Raw genomic sequence first — 13,381 nt, 5'->3', positions numbered from 1 at the left:
TGTAACATCCATCTAAACCCCCCTTATTTTTAATGAGCCCTAGTGAATGGAAGACGGAGTCTTGTGTGTGTGTGTCAGAGTGAGTTGTGTCTTCTCACACAGAGCTCGCGGTTTGATGTGCGGGTGAAGAGGACACGGCTAAGAGTTTGATGCACCCAGATTAGTGGCTGATTCAATCTACCCCCGAGTTCTGCCTTAATGTCTGACACACACGGGGGCAAGCACAGGTGTTCAGTGATTGACAGATGGCTGCCGCAACACAGTTCTTTAGAAAGACTGTGGTTTGTGTTGATGTTCATGATGATGATGATGATGATGAGGTTGTTTCATCATCCACACTGTAGCAAACAGAGCAGTGGTGGAAAAAGTACTCACATGTTTCACTTAAGTAAAAGTATCAATGCTGCAGTAGAAGTATTTTACAAGTAAAAGTCCGGAATTCAAATTTGACTTAAAGTACAAAGGTAGGCTATTGGTATCAACATGTACTTAAAGTACCAAAAGTAAAAGTACTAAAATGTTTGAAAATAGCAGATCTACAAACTCACAACGCGTCGCGACGCGTTGTGAGCTTGTAGATCGGCTATTTTCAAATAGCCTAGGTATAACATAGGACTAAAGTGGTTAATGTATGTTTTATAACGTAATCATTTATATCTGCAAAGTAACTAAAGTTTTCAAATAATTGTAGTGGAGTAAAAAATACAATATTTGCCTCTGAGATGTAGTGGAGTAGAAGTAAAAGTACCTCAACATTGAACTTAATTACAGTACTTGAGTAAATGGACTTAGTTACTTTACACCACCGAAACAGAGGCACTGTGGAGAGATTGGAGAGGATATGTGTGTGTGTAGTGTCATACACACATCACTATTACATAATAATCCATACAAACAAAAGAGAAATAACCCTCCCGTGTTTTGAGAGCAGTCGTTACCCTCATTATGCTGTGTGCCACCTCAGGATAAGTGCTTTTCCCATTTTGATGCGGCTTGTTTCCCCCCGTCAGATCAACAGTAGTATCATTTGCATTTACATGTTGCCTTTCCTTTTCATCTCTGCTGTCACTGCATGGCTGTACTTCTCCATCTTCTGTGCTGTCTCTCTCTTTGTGTGTGTGTGTGTGTGTGTGTGTGTGTGTGTGTGTGTGTGTGTGTGTGTGTGTGTGTGTGTGTGTGTGTGTGTGTGTGTGTGTGTGTGTGTGTGTGTGTGTGTGTGTGTGTGTGTGTGTGTGTGTGTGTCTCTCTGTCTGTCTCTGTCTCTGTCTATGTCTGTCTCTGTCTGTCTCTGTCTCTGTCTCTGTGTCTCTCTTTCTCTTTGTCTCTCTCTCTCTCTCTCTCTCTCTCTCTCTCTCTCTCTCTCTCTCTCTCTCTCTCTCTCTCTCTCTCTCTCTCTCGTCCCAGAGCCACATATCTAAAAGTGTTTAAAGTATTCATGATGTTTGGTGTATTCTGTGCTGTCAGGAGCAAAACCATCTTCCTCCAGAAATGTCACCCGTTTCCCTTCCAAATGTCACTCCTTCACATTCACTCTGATCTCACTGGAGTTAATACCTTGTTTACTGTGTGTGTGTGTGTGTGTGTGTGTGTGTGTGTGTGTGTGTGACAGCAGATAATCGTAGCATTGTGGGTTTGAGTGTGTTGGATTCCTTGTCATCTATCCTCCCCCTCTTATCCCCTTTTTTCCCCCCTCTTTGTTTTATCGAATAACATTTAGACCTGAGGCGATTCTTAAAAAAAATCTAAATCCTAACAGTTTTTGGAAGAAAATCGAAAACACTTTTGTTCAAGATTTTTCAAAAATAGCCAAAGAAACCTAAAAATGACACAGATGCGTTCCTGGTCTAAATGTGTTAATAATACCCACTACCAGTGTTTTTTGTTTTATCTCTACGTTCTCCCAAAACCCTGAGAGAACTTGGCGCGCCACAGAATTCCATCAGCGATTACGATTTCTATTAAATTCACTTTAGACGACTGCTGAGCAAGACAATGTTGTTTTTATTACAACGGAGCAAATTGTCTGCAGTAAAAGGGATGAGAAAGCTGGATTATGGGTCCATTATGATCGCTGCGATGAATTATACAATGGGGCCCCCGCCGGGACCAGACGGAGATTGGGCTCATCTTTTCATGTCCGTCTTCCATTTGTCCGTTGGTGCTTGGTTCCTCTGCTGGTGAAGTTTTTTTTGTTTTAGTAACTCAGGTTTTGTAGAGAAAACGGCAAAGTGCCATTGCGTTCTCACTTATTTTTGGGCAGTGGTGGGAAAAGTACTAAGATTCTTTACTTAAGTAAAAGCACCAATACTGCAATATAAAAAATACTCTGTTACAAGTTAAAGTCCAGAATTAAAAATGTACTTGAGTAAAAGTACGAAAGTATTGGCATCAAAATGTACTTAAAGTCCCAAAAGTAAAAGTACGAAATATTTGAAAATAGCAGATCTACAAGCTCACAACGCGTCGCATCGCGACGCGTTGTGAGCTTGTAGATCGGCTATTTTCAAATAGCCTAGGTATAAATTAGGGTTAAAGTGGTTAATGTATGTTTCATTATATCATAATTTATATCTGAAAAGTAACTAGTAACTAAAGTTTTGAAATAATTGTAGTGGAGTAAAAGTACAATATTTGCCTCTGAGATGTAGTGGAGTAGAAGTAAAAGTATTGGAAATTGGAAATACTCAAGTAAAGTACAAATACCTCAAAATTGTACTTAAGAACAGTACTTAAGTAAATGTACTTAGTTACTTTCCACCACTGTTTTTGGGGGTGTTTAGACGGAGACACAACAGTGGTTGAAAACGCAGCACGTGTAGAACAACTTCTTGTTCTAACTTGCCTATCACAGCCTGTGTGTTTGGTCGCCATGTCCGCTTGTTATAAGCGACTTTGGGCTTGTTTCTAAAGTGTAGTTGCTTATTTGGGCTTGTTTCCTAATACTGTTTGAACCAGTGGTTTTTAAACATCTTCATGCCAAATTATGTATTTGACCCACATTAACCCCCCGCTTCTGAAAACATTTTGTGCCAGGGACACCCCATACAAGATTTGTGTTGTTAAAATGTTTCGAAAATGACCAAAATTACCTCTTTTTATATCCTCAAGATTTTTTTTTTAAGATAGCAGATCTACAAGCTCACAATGTGTCGCATGATTTGTAGATCAGCTATTTTCAAGTAGCCGTAGCCTGGTCGCTTCTTCTGGGCTTGTTTTCATAGACCTGGTTGCTTATTTCTACCGCAGAATCTGGCAACACTGGTTAACACCGTTTTGCATGTTTACACGGAGGTGCGAGGTGGAGCGTTTTAAAAGATTTCCACTTTTATTGCACTTTCAACCCCCGATAAACGGACGGCACATTTGATATTTTATTTTGCCGTCTTCTCTAGATGACCGCTGTCGTCTAACCGGGGCCTCAGTGACACACAAAGGTCCTCAGACGTCCACCCAGGCTTCCACAACAGAACTGATGCAGGCTGTCGACCACGTTGAAATATTTATTCATCAAGGCACATCCTGACATATTAACATCCTGTGTGCTGAGATGTGACAAATGTCACCTGTTAATCCTAAATAGGCCAAAATAGATCAATGTTTCTTTGTTGTAAGGTGAACTTATTGTTTCGGCCTCAATCGTCCAAACAATTTTTCATTGAATCGTCTTCCGTAGCCTGGGGGTGCGTGACTTGAGATAGGCGACTGAATTGAAGTGAATCAGACTGCAATCAAGGCGTTGAGATAATTGAGTCAACTTGTTGTGTCCTCTGACTCTCTTCTTATGAACGCACAGCTCTATCAAGATGAAAGAAGTTCCATCCTGCTGATCCAACGTTGATCTGACACTAGACGGACGTTTAGTCATGTTTCTTATTCCATCCAATCAGACGGGGCGATCACAGGATGGGTGATGGAGGAACGGAAGTAAAGAAAGAAGTAGTGAATATCAGTGAGGTTTTGACTGACTTTATCAGATGTTCTTCTGGTTCCACTGGGCCTCCACCACCACAGTTCAACATCAAGTCATTATCACTGGTTGTTGCCATGGTAACGTGAAATACAGCTGAGCAATGGAATGGGATCAAACTCAGTGTTTGACTCACAGAACTGTCTCTAGTTTGTATTATCTCACACACAACCACCTCTCTGTCTCTGTCTGTCTCTCTTCCTCTCTCTGTCTTTGTCTCTCTCTCTCTCTCTCTCTCTCTCTCTCTCTCTCTCTCGCCTCTTCCTCGCAGGGAGCTCTTGGGGTCAGAGTTCACAGAGACCCGCTACACAGACGATGGAGAGCCTGAGACCACGACCGCCAATTACACTGTAAGTCTACCTCTCTCTATTACAGGGTAACATATAAAACCGGGCACACGTTGAGCCTGCACAGCAAATGAGCATCTTTGTCACACGGGGCACAAAGAGCAATATTGCTTTTCTCTCAGTGACACTTTGGAGCAGAGAATCACTCCCTATGGCAGCGGAGCCTTTGACTGCCAAGTCTCTCTCTGTCTCTCTGTCTCTCTGTCTCTCTGTCTCTGTCTCTGTCTTTGTCTTTGTCTCTGTCTCTGTGTGTCTCTCTCTTTCTTTCTCTTTCTCTCTCTCTCTCTCGCTCTCACTCTCGCTCTCTCTCTCTCTCTCAGGTGCAGACGCATCAATAATCATCTAAAAGTTTCATCTGTTTCAGTCTCACATCTGTCACAGGATGTAGCTCTTTACATAAAGGAATAGAACAGGAAGAAACACCATTTTACTCTGTGTGTGTGTGTGTGTGTGTGTGTGTGTGTGTGTGTGTGTGTGTGTGTGTGTGTGTGTGTGTGTGTGTGTGTGTGTGTGTGTGTGTGTGTGTGTGTGTGTGTGTGTGTGTGTGTGTGTGTGTGTGTGTGTGTGTGTGCGTGCATTATCTGCTGTGTTTATTTCTGCTGCTGCTGTTGTTTGATTCTGCCAGCTGTGAAGTGCCTTGCAACTCTGCTTTGAAAGATTATTATAATTATAATTTATATGAGCTACAAAGACATGTTTAAATCTGATAGTCAGGGTTAAACAGCACATGTTGGAACAATGACCTTTTCTTTCACTTGTTCAGAGCATTTATGGGGTTAAAAGAATGACTTTAGTATTGGATTGTTGACTTGCTGCTTTACGCTACAACATTAGTTCCAGACAATTGGCTGACGTTCAAATTGAACTCCAGTGACTGCATTTTGTAATTAGACAATTTGACAGCCATTTAGAGCAGATTGCTTAGATATGCAAATGAGCTGAACGCGCTCCAACAATATTTATGTGTTTGCTTTGGATGCCAGTGCTTAGGCTTACTTATCTGAGTGTTAGAGTCAGCCAACGGGGGATTAAAGGCTAGCATTGTATTATTCAAAAGGCCATTGGTATTGTCTGAAAGCACAAACACAAGTGTCAGACTCTTTTGGTTCTCTCTCCAAACCAGTGTTGATTTCGTTGACTAAAACTATGACGAAAAATGTTCGTCGACTACCTTTTTTCACTGACGAATAAAAACTAAGCTACGATGACTAAATATATTGACAATTTCCTCAACAAATAAAAACTAGACTATAATGTTAGTGAAGGACGAGTGGAGAAGAGATCCAGTAGAATGTTTGGTTGCGCTCGGGTGTTGCACTCTGAAAATAGCAGATCTACAAGCTCACAACCCGTCGCACTGCGACGGGTTGTGAGCATGTAGATCGGCTATTTTCAGCATGCAACCACGTGTTTACATCAGCATCAAACCATGATAGAAGTTCTTATGAAACAAGGCAATGCATGAGAAACTAGACAATAAACGCATATGAAATGAGACTCAAAAAATTATTATGTAACGAGACGAGAAAATGAATGCAGGGGTCGAGATTGACAGGCAATGTTCTTCCTGTCAATTTATCGCCGTGTTGTTCTCTGGTCGAGCACCATCGTCTCTGCTGGTCAATTAAATGAGTTAATTTCACACTCCGGTGCACCGTGCCTCTGACAAAGACTTTTAAACTGCCTAAAGTTGACACTTATAAAAATAATTCAATTCACAGTGACGTTATAGTGCGTCTACAGTATAGAGGGGGTGTTTCCAGACCATAGTGATGTTATAGTGAGTCTACAGCAATGGTTCTCAAACTTTTTCATGTCGAGGACCCCCAAATTGACACGTATTACCCCGCGGACCCCCATTTGAAAAGATATGCCAGGGACCCCCATAAGAGAAGATGTTTACGGCTCTAAGCAGTGATTCTCAACCATTTAAATTTCAAGGACCCCCAGTTTGACATGCATTAGGCTGCGGACCCCCATTTAATGGCATTTCTATATCTGAGACCCCAATTTATATCGTAAAATCAATGTTGATGTAACGGGTCCATTTGGTTCCATTTGTACACTCTCAGAGTTACAGACCCATAAGGGTCCATTTGGTCCTTAACTATCCATCATTTAGCTGGGGACCCCCTGGAAGTCCCTCAAGGACCCCTTTGAGAACCAATGGTCCACAGTATAGAGGGGGTGTTCCAGACTATAGTGGTGTTATAGTGAGTCTAGAGTGTAGAGGTGGGGGTGTTCCAGACCATAGTGGTGTTATAGTGAGTCTAGAGTGTAGAGGTGGGGGTGTTCCAGACCATAGTGGTGTTATAGTGAGTCTACATCATAGAGATTACTCCTGCAGTCCTCCAGTGTTTTCACGATGTCACATTTTACGTGTGTATTATTTCTTTGACAGAGAGAGGTTGCAGAGTCCCACAGTGCGTGATCACATTTCCATCACCTCCAGTGCTCAGAATTGATACTTGACACTTTTTTGTGTCTAAAAAGGAAAGTAGATTTTTCGCCAATGACATTGGGCCTCGTTCCCAATGTCCACTTAAGAACTGACATCGACCATGTAGTGAAATATCATTAAATGGCTTCACTCCCAATAGTCACACAATCACACTTCATGGGATGGGGGGGGCTTTGTTTACTTTTAAATTATGTTTGTCTATTTGTCAAAGACAGTGGGTTGTGTTCTGTTCAGCTGTGTTGTCATGGAGACGCGTGCATCGCTCTCGCCAGCCGAGCAATCAGCTTTTAAACACGCCGAAGGCTCCTCCGTACACAAACCTGATCAGAGGATTGATGCGATGCTGTATGACATATTGATCTGTGCACACAAACATGATAATCGTATCGATATGACATATTGATCTCCGTGGTCTGTACACAAACCTGATCATAGTATTGATAAGCTATAACATATGATCTCTGTACATAAACATGAAGATAGAATGGATAAGATATGACATTGATTGTGTACATAAACCTGGTCATAGTATTGATATGACACATTGTTCTGGGTGCATTTATAAACATGATGATGGTGTTGATCACATATTGATATGTGTACATAAACATCATAGTATTGATGACCAGTGGTGTGCAGTAACTAAGTACATTTACTCAAGTGCTGTACTCAAGTACAATTTTGAGGTATTTTTTACTTTACTGGAGTATTTCCAATTGTCTATACTTTTATTTCTACTCCACTACATCTCAGAGGCAACTTACTTTTACTCCACTACAATTATTTGAAAACTTTAGTTGATAGTTGCTTTGCAGATATAAATGATTACGTTATAAAACATACATTAACCACTTTAGCCCTATTCTATACCTAGGCTATTTTAAAATAGCCGATCTACAAGCTCACAACGTGTCGCGATGCGACACGTTGTGAGCTTGTAGATCTGCTATTTTCAAACATTTTAGTACTTTTACTTTTGGTACTTTAAGTACATTTTGATACCAATACTTTTGTACTTTTACTCCGGAATTCCGGACTTTTTCCATCACTGTTGATGACATATTGATCTGTGTACATAAACCTGACGATAGTATTGATGCCATATTGATGCTCGGTGCTCTGTTGTGTTCCAGGACCACTGTTTCTACCAGGGTGATGTGAGGGGACACACAGGCTCCTGGGTGGTCCTCAGCACATGTTCAGGAGTCAGGTACGTTCATCATGGTGCTGCTGTATAGACACACACTTGGTGGAAAACTCATCACATTGATGCAACTCGTCACATTATCCGCCTCACTAAACATAGCCTCGGGCCTGTAGCAACACACACTGTGGTCTGAGAGAACTGAGTCTGACACAAGGAACCGTTTGAATGGTTTGACTGCATCAATACTGATGTTATCCGAAAAAGTCAAATAATGGCCTATATGTCAGACTAACACGTATCAGTCGGGCTCTAGTATAGAGGATATGCGCATGCTTAAAGTGAATGGCACATCGAGTGGCAAAGCAACATGCAAAGTGAGTTTAACATTGTTTAATGTTGTTTAATGCAATCAGATATGACTTTTCTGTTTGGATACATGGGCTGTCAAGGCCAGAAAGTATTTATTTGACACTCAGTAGGCATTCCTGCATAACTTCCGGGTTTGATGATGATGTCACACGCATATCCTCTATTAGTGTTCATTTTGACAGCAAATTCCATTTTAGTTTTATTTTTCTATTTATTTGTCATCTGAAATGTTTTAGTTTTTTTGTAGTTTTAGTCGACTAAATATCATAAGACTAAAATGTATTTTGGCGGTGCCTCGATGGCGTCGTAATGGCTGATTTTACACTTGGTTGCATGCTGAAAATAGCCGATCTACAAGCTTGCAACGCGTCAAACTGCGACGCGTTGTGAGCTTGTAGATCTGCTATTTTCAGAGCGCAGCACCCGAGCGCAACCAAACATAAAATGACTTGTCTTTTAGTTCTACTGGATCTCTTCTCCACTCGTCACTCCCTAACATTTTAATCTAGTTTTTATTTGTTGACGAAATTGTCAATATATTTAGTCTTAGTTTTAGTCATCGTAGCTTTTTATTTAGTTTTCGTCTGTGAAAAAAAGGTAGTTGTCATAGTTTTAGTCGATGAAATCAACACTGCTCTAGCATTATAATTACTGATCTCACAAAACACAGCCTCAAGCTTGTAGCAAGAGACCTGATAGAACTGATCAATACTGATACTCATAAAAAACTCAAGTAAATGAATGGCCGATATTAATCAGCCAAACCTGGTGTCACCGGGCTCTAGTAACTATTATAATTATTGTCCTCACAAAACATAGCCTCAGGCTTGTGGCAAGAGACCTGTGCTTTTCTTCATTTAAATGCTTTTTATTGAACCTCTGAGGTACTGTATGGTAAAAAAAGCTTAAACTTGCACAGTTTATTTAACCCATTTAGACCTGGAAAAAGTGTTTGTGTTTGTTTTAGATTTGGGCTAAAAAAAAACATTGTTTTATACTTTAGCTATTCAAAAATAGATACGCAAGCTCATAGCACGGCACCGAGTGCCGCGCTATGAGCTTGCAGATCTGCTATTTTTAGAAAAATCATGAAAATGTGTGCAGATCTTTGAATGTATAAATACAATTTTTTACTCAAATCTTTGCTTCGGGGGGTCCCTGGACCAAAATACATGATCCTTGACAAGCTCCTTGACATGGAAAGGTTTGAGAACCACTGATATTATAGAAAAATAAGTTTAAAAAGAAAAAATGTTCTCTTTGAAAAATAATAATATATATTCAAAGATTAGCATTTTCACAATTTTTCAAAAATAGCAGATCTACAAGCTCATAACGTGACACTCGGTGCCGTGCTATGAGCTTGTAGATCTGTATTTTTGAATAGCCCAGAGAAATCTAAAATGACAGAGATGCGTTCCCGGATTGAATGGGTTAAAAGCGGCACAATTATCAGAGGGAGAGGAGTTGGACCTCAGTGGTAAGAACTTGTCTTTTTACTAGACTTGGTTATTAGGTTTTTGAAGAGCCTGGAGCGAGTTTGGATTTTCATGAAACACACCCATTTGATCCTCCTTGGGGAGGCAGGCAGCAATTTCACGAGTCTTCAAATTTTCACTGTTCTGCCCCGGATTTGTTTTTAATGTGGAACGTCTGCTGTATTGAACGCTCCAATTGGATTTCTACTGTGGCAGGGTCGCCATGGTTACTGATGCTCCTAATAAAATGTATTTGTGAATTCCATTAGAAATTAGAAATCCATTTAAATCCAGCTGTGACCATAACAATGTCTCAGCAGTGTTTCATACTGACAATTGATTTCTTTTCAACAGCTGAATTCTCACCTTCCCTAGTCAGTTTTATAGGATTATTTTAAGACATTTATTTCTGCATTATTATGCTCTGTTCACACACTAGCATCTACTAAGCTACAGGCTATCATTCATTTTCAATGGAAGCCAGCGACATGAACATAGAAACTGACATCTGACACTTGTAGGTTTTGATGCTCGCTACAAAGCTTCAAAATGAAGTTGAGCTGGCTTCAACTTCATGCTAGCAGCTACAAAACTAAAGGCCATCATACATTTTCAATAGAAGCCAGTGACATGAAGAAACAAACTTTTGCTCGCTTTGAAGCTACAAAATAAAGTTAAACCGGCTTAAATGTCACACTAGCAGCTGCAAAGCTACAAAATGATCAAGTGTTTTTGAATCATTTCCATTTTCCCTCTCTCCACACAATTCCTGCTTGTAATGTTACAACTTGTAACATAACTTCATTATTGATTCAGAGTTGGCTAAACTTGGACATTTTTAAATAATGGACATTTGAACTTTGTTCATGAATCAATACAAGAGTATTGTATACAATGTTAGAATAACTTCTCAGTGAAATTTAGTTGGTTGGACCTCATTTTAGATTTTAACCACTTTAACCATTGTTATACTTTGGCTATTAAAAAATAGCAGATATACAAGCTCATAGCGGGTCAGTTTGGGCCGCGCTATGAGCTTGTAGATCTGCTATGTTTGTGCAAATCATTGAATATATATTTTTAAAGCGAACATTTTTAACTCAAATCTTTGCTTCTGGGGGGTCCCTGGAACAACATATTTTGAGGTGAGGGTGGGCGGCCAAATACATATCATTTTGGGGGTCCTTGACATGAAAAGGTATGAACACCACAGATAAACACAAGTTTTTCAGGATTAGGATTTAGAAGACATTTGTAGAATTGGCCTCAGGTCTTAATGGGTTAAGCATGTTTGACGTCTCTGCATGACAGGAGCATAATTCAATGTCTTCCTGGAGAATCAAATAAACTATGATATGATTTGTAAAATGTTTGGAAATCATTTCAAGTACACTGTTAGTCACATGAACTAAACATGCCAGACCAGGTTCTTTAAGTGACTAAAATGTAAAAAAGATTGAGTTGCAGTGATTTGGTAATTATGCCATTTATTATGACTCAAGTATTATTCTTCACAAAATATGTTTTGTCAGTATGGTTAAAATCATTATTACTTTACAGAATGTACTTGCTCTGGTTCCAAATAAGAGTTGAAAGTTAGGAGATTGTCACCGTTTTCAAGGAACCAATCACTTCAAAAGCAAGTGTACATGTCTTATGGGATTGTTGCTAGAATGACTCAGCAAAAAAACAAGTGTAAATGTCTTGTGGGGCTTGCTGCTAGAATAACAGTTACAGTGGACTGTGACATTCAGGCTTCAGTATTCCACCACTAGTTATTTTCCTATCTTCACTCTGTGTATATATATATATAGCGTATATATTTATATAGCAGGTGTGTATATTTATATGTTCATGGCTCACGTTGTGTATTTGATGCGGTAAAGCAGGTGCTCTGTGCCAGCTCAGTGTGACACACATGCTTGCAGGTGAAGCTGGTAAAAAAGAGGCTCACAGAGAAGCATTTAGTTTTATAAACCGTTGCTCAGAAACTGTGTACAGTCCAATTGATGTATCGGGCATTATTTGACATATTTTATTTTCAGTATGACTGAGTTTATTTGTTGTCCTAGTTTGGTTTCATCCTCTTAGTTTTCTCCTGTTTTTTTAAAATATTTATTTTGGGGCTTTTATGCCTTTTTATGGATAGGACAGTAGGCTGACAGGAAATGGGGAGAGAGATGGAGTGACATGCAGCAAAGGGACTCCAACCCGCGGCTACATTGAGCCTATACGCCTAGAGGCCTTCTCTTTCTTTTTCATCATGCTGTGCCCCGGGCCAGTGTAATAACTGGATGGGGGTGTACTATAAATACCGAACCTACCTACCTGTCTACCTTGTATAACATCATTATCAGCAATTATGCAGCCTACGTGTGCTCATTTTGAACCATTTTCAACCATTTTCAACCTGTCGTCCCTATCCGAGTGGATCCTTCCAGCCCGCACTGCTCCATACCCCCACCGTTATCAGCGGACGGTGGGCCAGGTGCATTTGGGCCTCAAATTTGGGTCAGAAATACGCCGGTGTTCTATAAAGTGTAGAATGTACAGTAGACAAACTTCATGTTTGTGCAGCGTTTCTACTCAAAGCTTGAAGCACACGATGTAAAAGAGTTATCCGTGTGTCGGGGGTTAAGCCCCCAAAACCCAGAGGTTGCATGGAAGCGCATTGGACATGCTGGCCATTCATAGGTACTACAGCTTAAACCGGCCTGACGCTTCTGTCATGAACGAGCGAAAGCGGTTTCGACCAATGGGCTTGACACACGAGCATGCGCACAGGGTTGTGCAAAACGTGTCGCAGAAGCCCCAAATAGGCCCCGTCCATCACATTTCCCAACCTGGAAGAAGCGGTGATTTAGGCACATGCGCTGGGTGAGCAACTCAATGCAAGTGGATGGGCAGGGATTTCCAGTGCCCTCTCTCGTATTTTTTAACTCTACGGTTGGGGTCCAGCGGTGTGGCTTTGCAGCAGGGTCATTTTAAAGGCTTGTTGTGGAAAAGTGTGATTACAGAGAACATTCCTGCAATTACAGTCTGGATATGTGAAGCTCCAGACACTCATGAACAATTATCAACCTACCGAGGTCACAAGAGGAACCACTGTGTTAATAGCTAGCTTCCTCAATGTTCTCTCTCTCTCTCTCTCTCTCTCTCTCTCTCTCTCTCTCTCTCTCTCTCTCTCTCTCTCTCTCTCTCTCTCTCTCTCTCTCTCTCTCTCTCTCTCTCTCTCTCTGTGTGTCACTCGCACACACACACATGCAGAGGCAGACTGACGGATTGAATGGTCCCGCAGACAGCTACTTACTGAGCTATTAGAAGTAACCAGAAAAAGACAGTTCCTCTTCCTACTGTAGCTCCTGGCTAACTTTGTCAAGTTTTGATATTAATATTGGTTTATGTCAGATGGATGATCAATAATGACTCTATATACTATCTGACTTTAATCCAGTTTTCTGTGTTTTAATTCCAATTAGTGTCCTATGTGTAGAATCACCTGTTTAGGGCTTTGGAACATAACTCTGAACAATGCATTGATTTACGATAAGAACATTAGTATAGTAGTATATTTGTCTCCGCCAGGAGACTATGTTTTCACTTTCTGCCCCC

General features: G+C 40.6%; 1 protein-coding gene across 2 annotated transcripts in view; it reads left to right on the top strand.

Annotated features, from left to right (window-relative positions):
* Positions 1–13,381, top strand: part of adam19a (ADAM metallopeptidase domain 19a) — a 139,030-nt gene that overhangs the window by 87,885 nt on the left and 37,764 nt on the right. For both annotated transcript variants that reach the window (XM_084042497.1, XM_084042496.1), the window contains exons 4-5: positions 4,239–4,317; positions 7,909–7,985. In XM_084042497.1, coding sequence (XP_083898623.1) covers positions 4,239–4,317; positions 7,909–7,985 — 156 coding nt within the window. The remainder of the gene's footprint in view (positions 1–4,238; positions 4,318–7,908; positions 7,986–13,381) is intronic.

Source organism: Gymnoscopelus microlampas (assembly GCF_963454915.1).
Source record: "Gymnoscopelus microlampas genome assembly, chromosome: 19".
Taxonomy (NCBI): Eukaryota; Metazoa; Chordata; class Actinopteri; order Myctophiformes; family Myctophidae; genus Gymnoscopelus; species Gymnoscopelus microlampas.
This window is presented reverse-complemented; position numbering and strand designations above follow the sequence as displayed.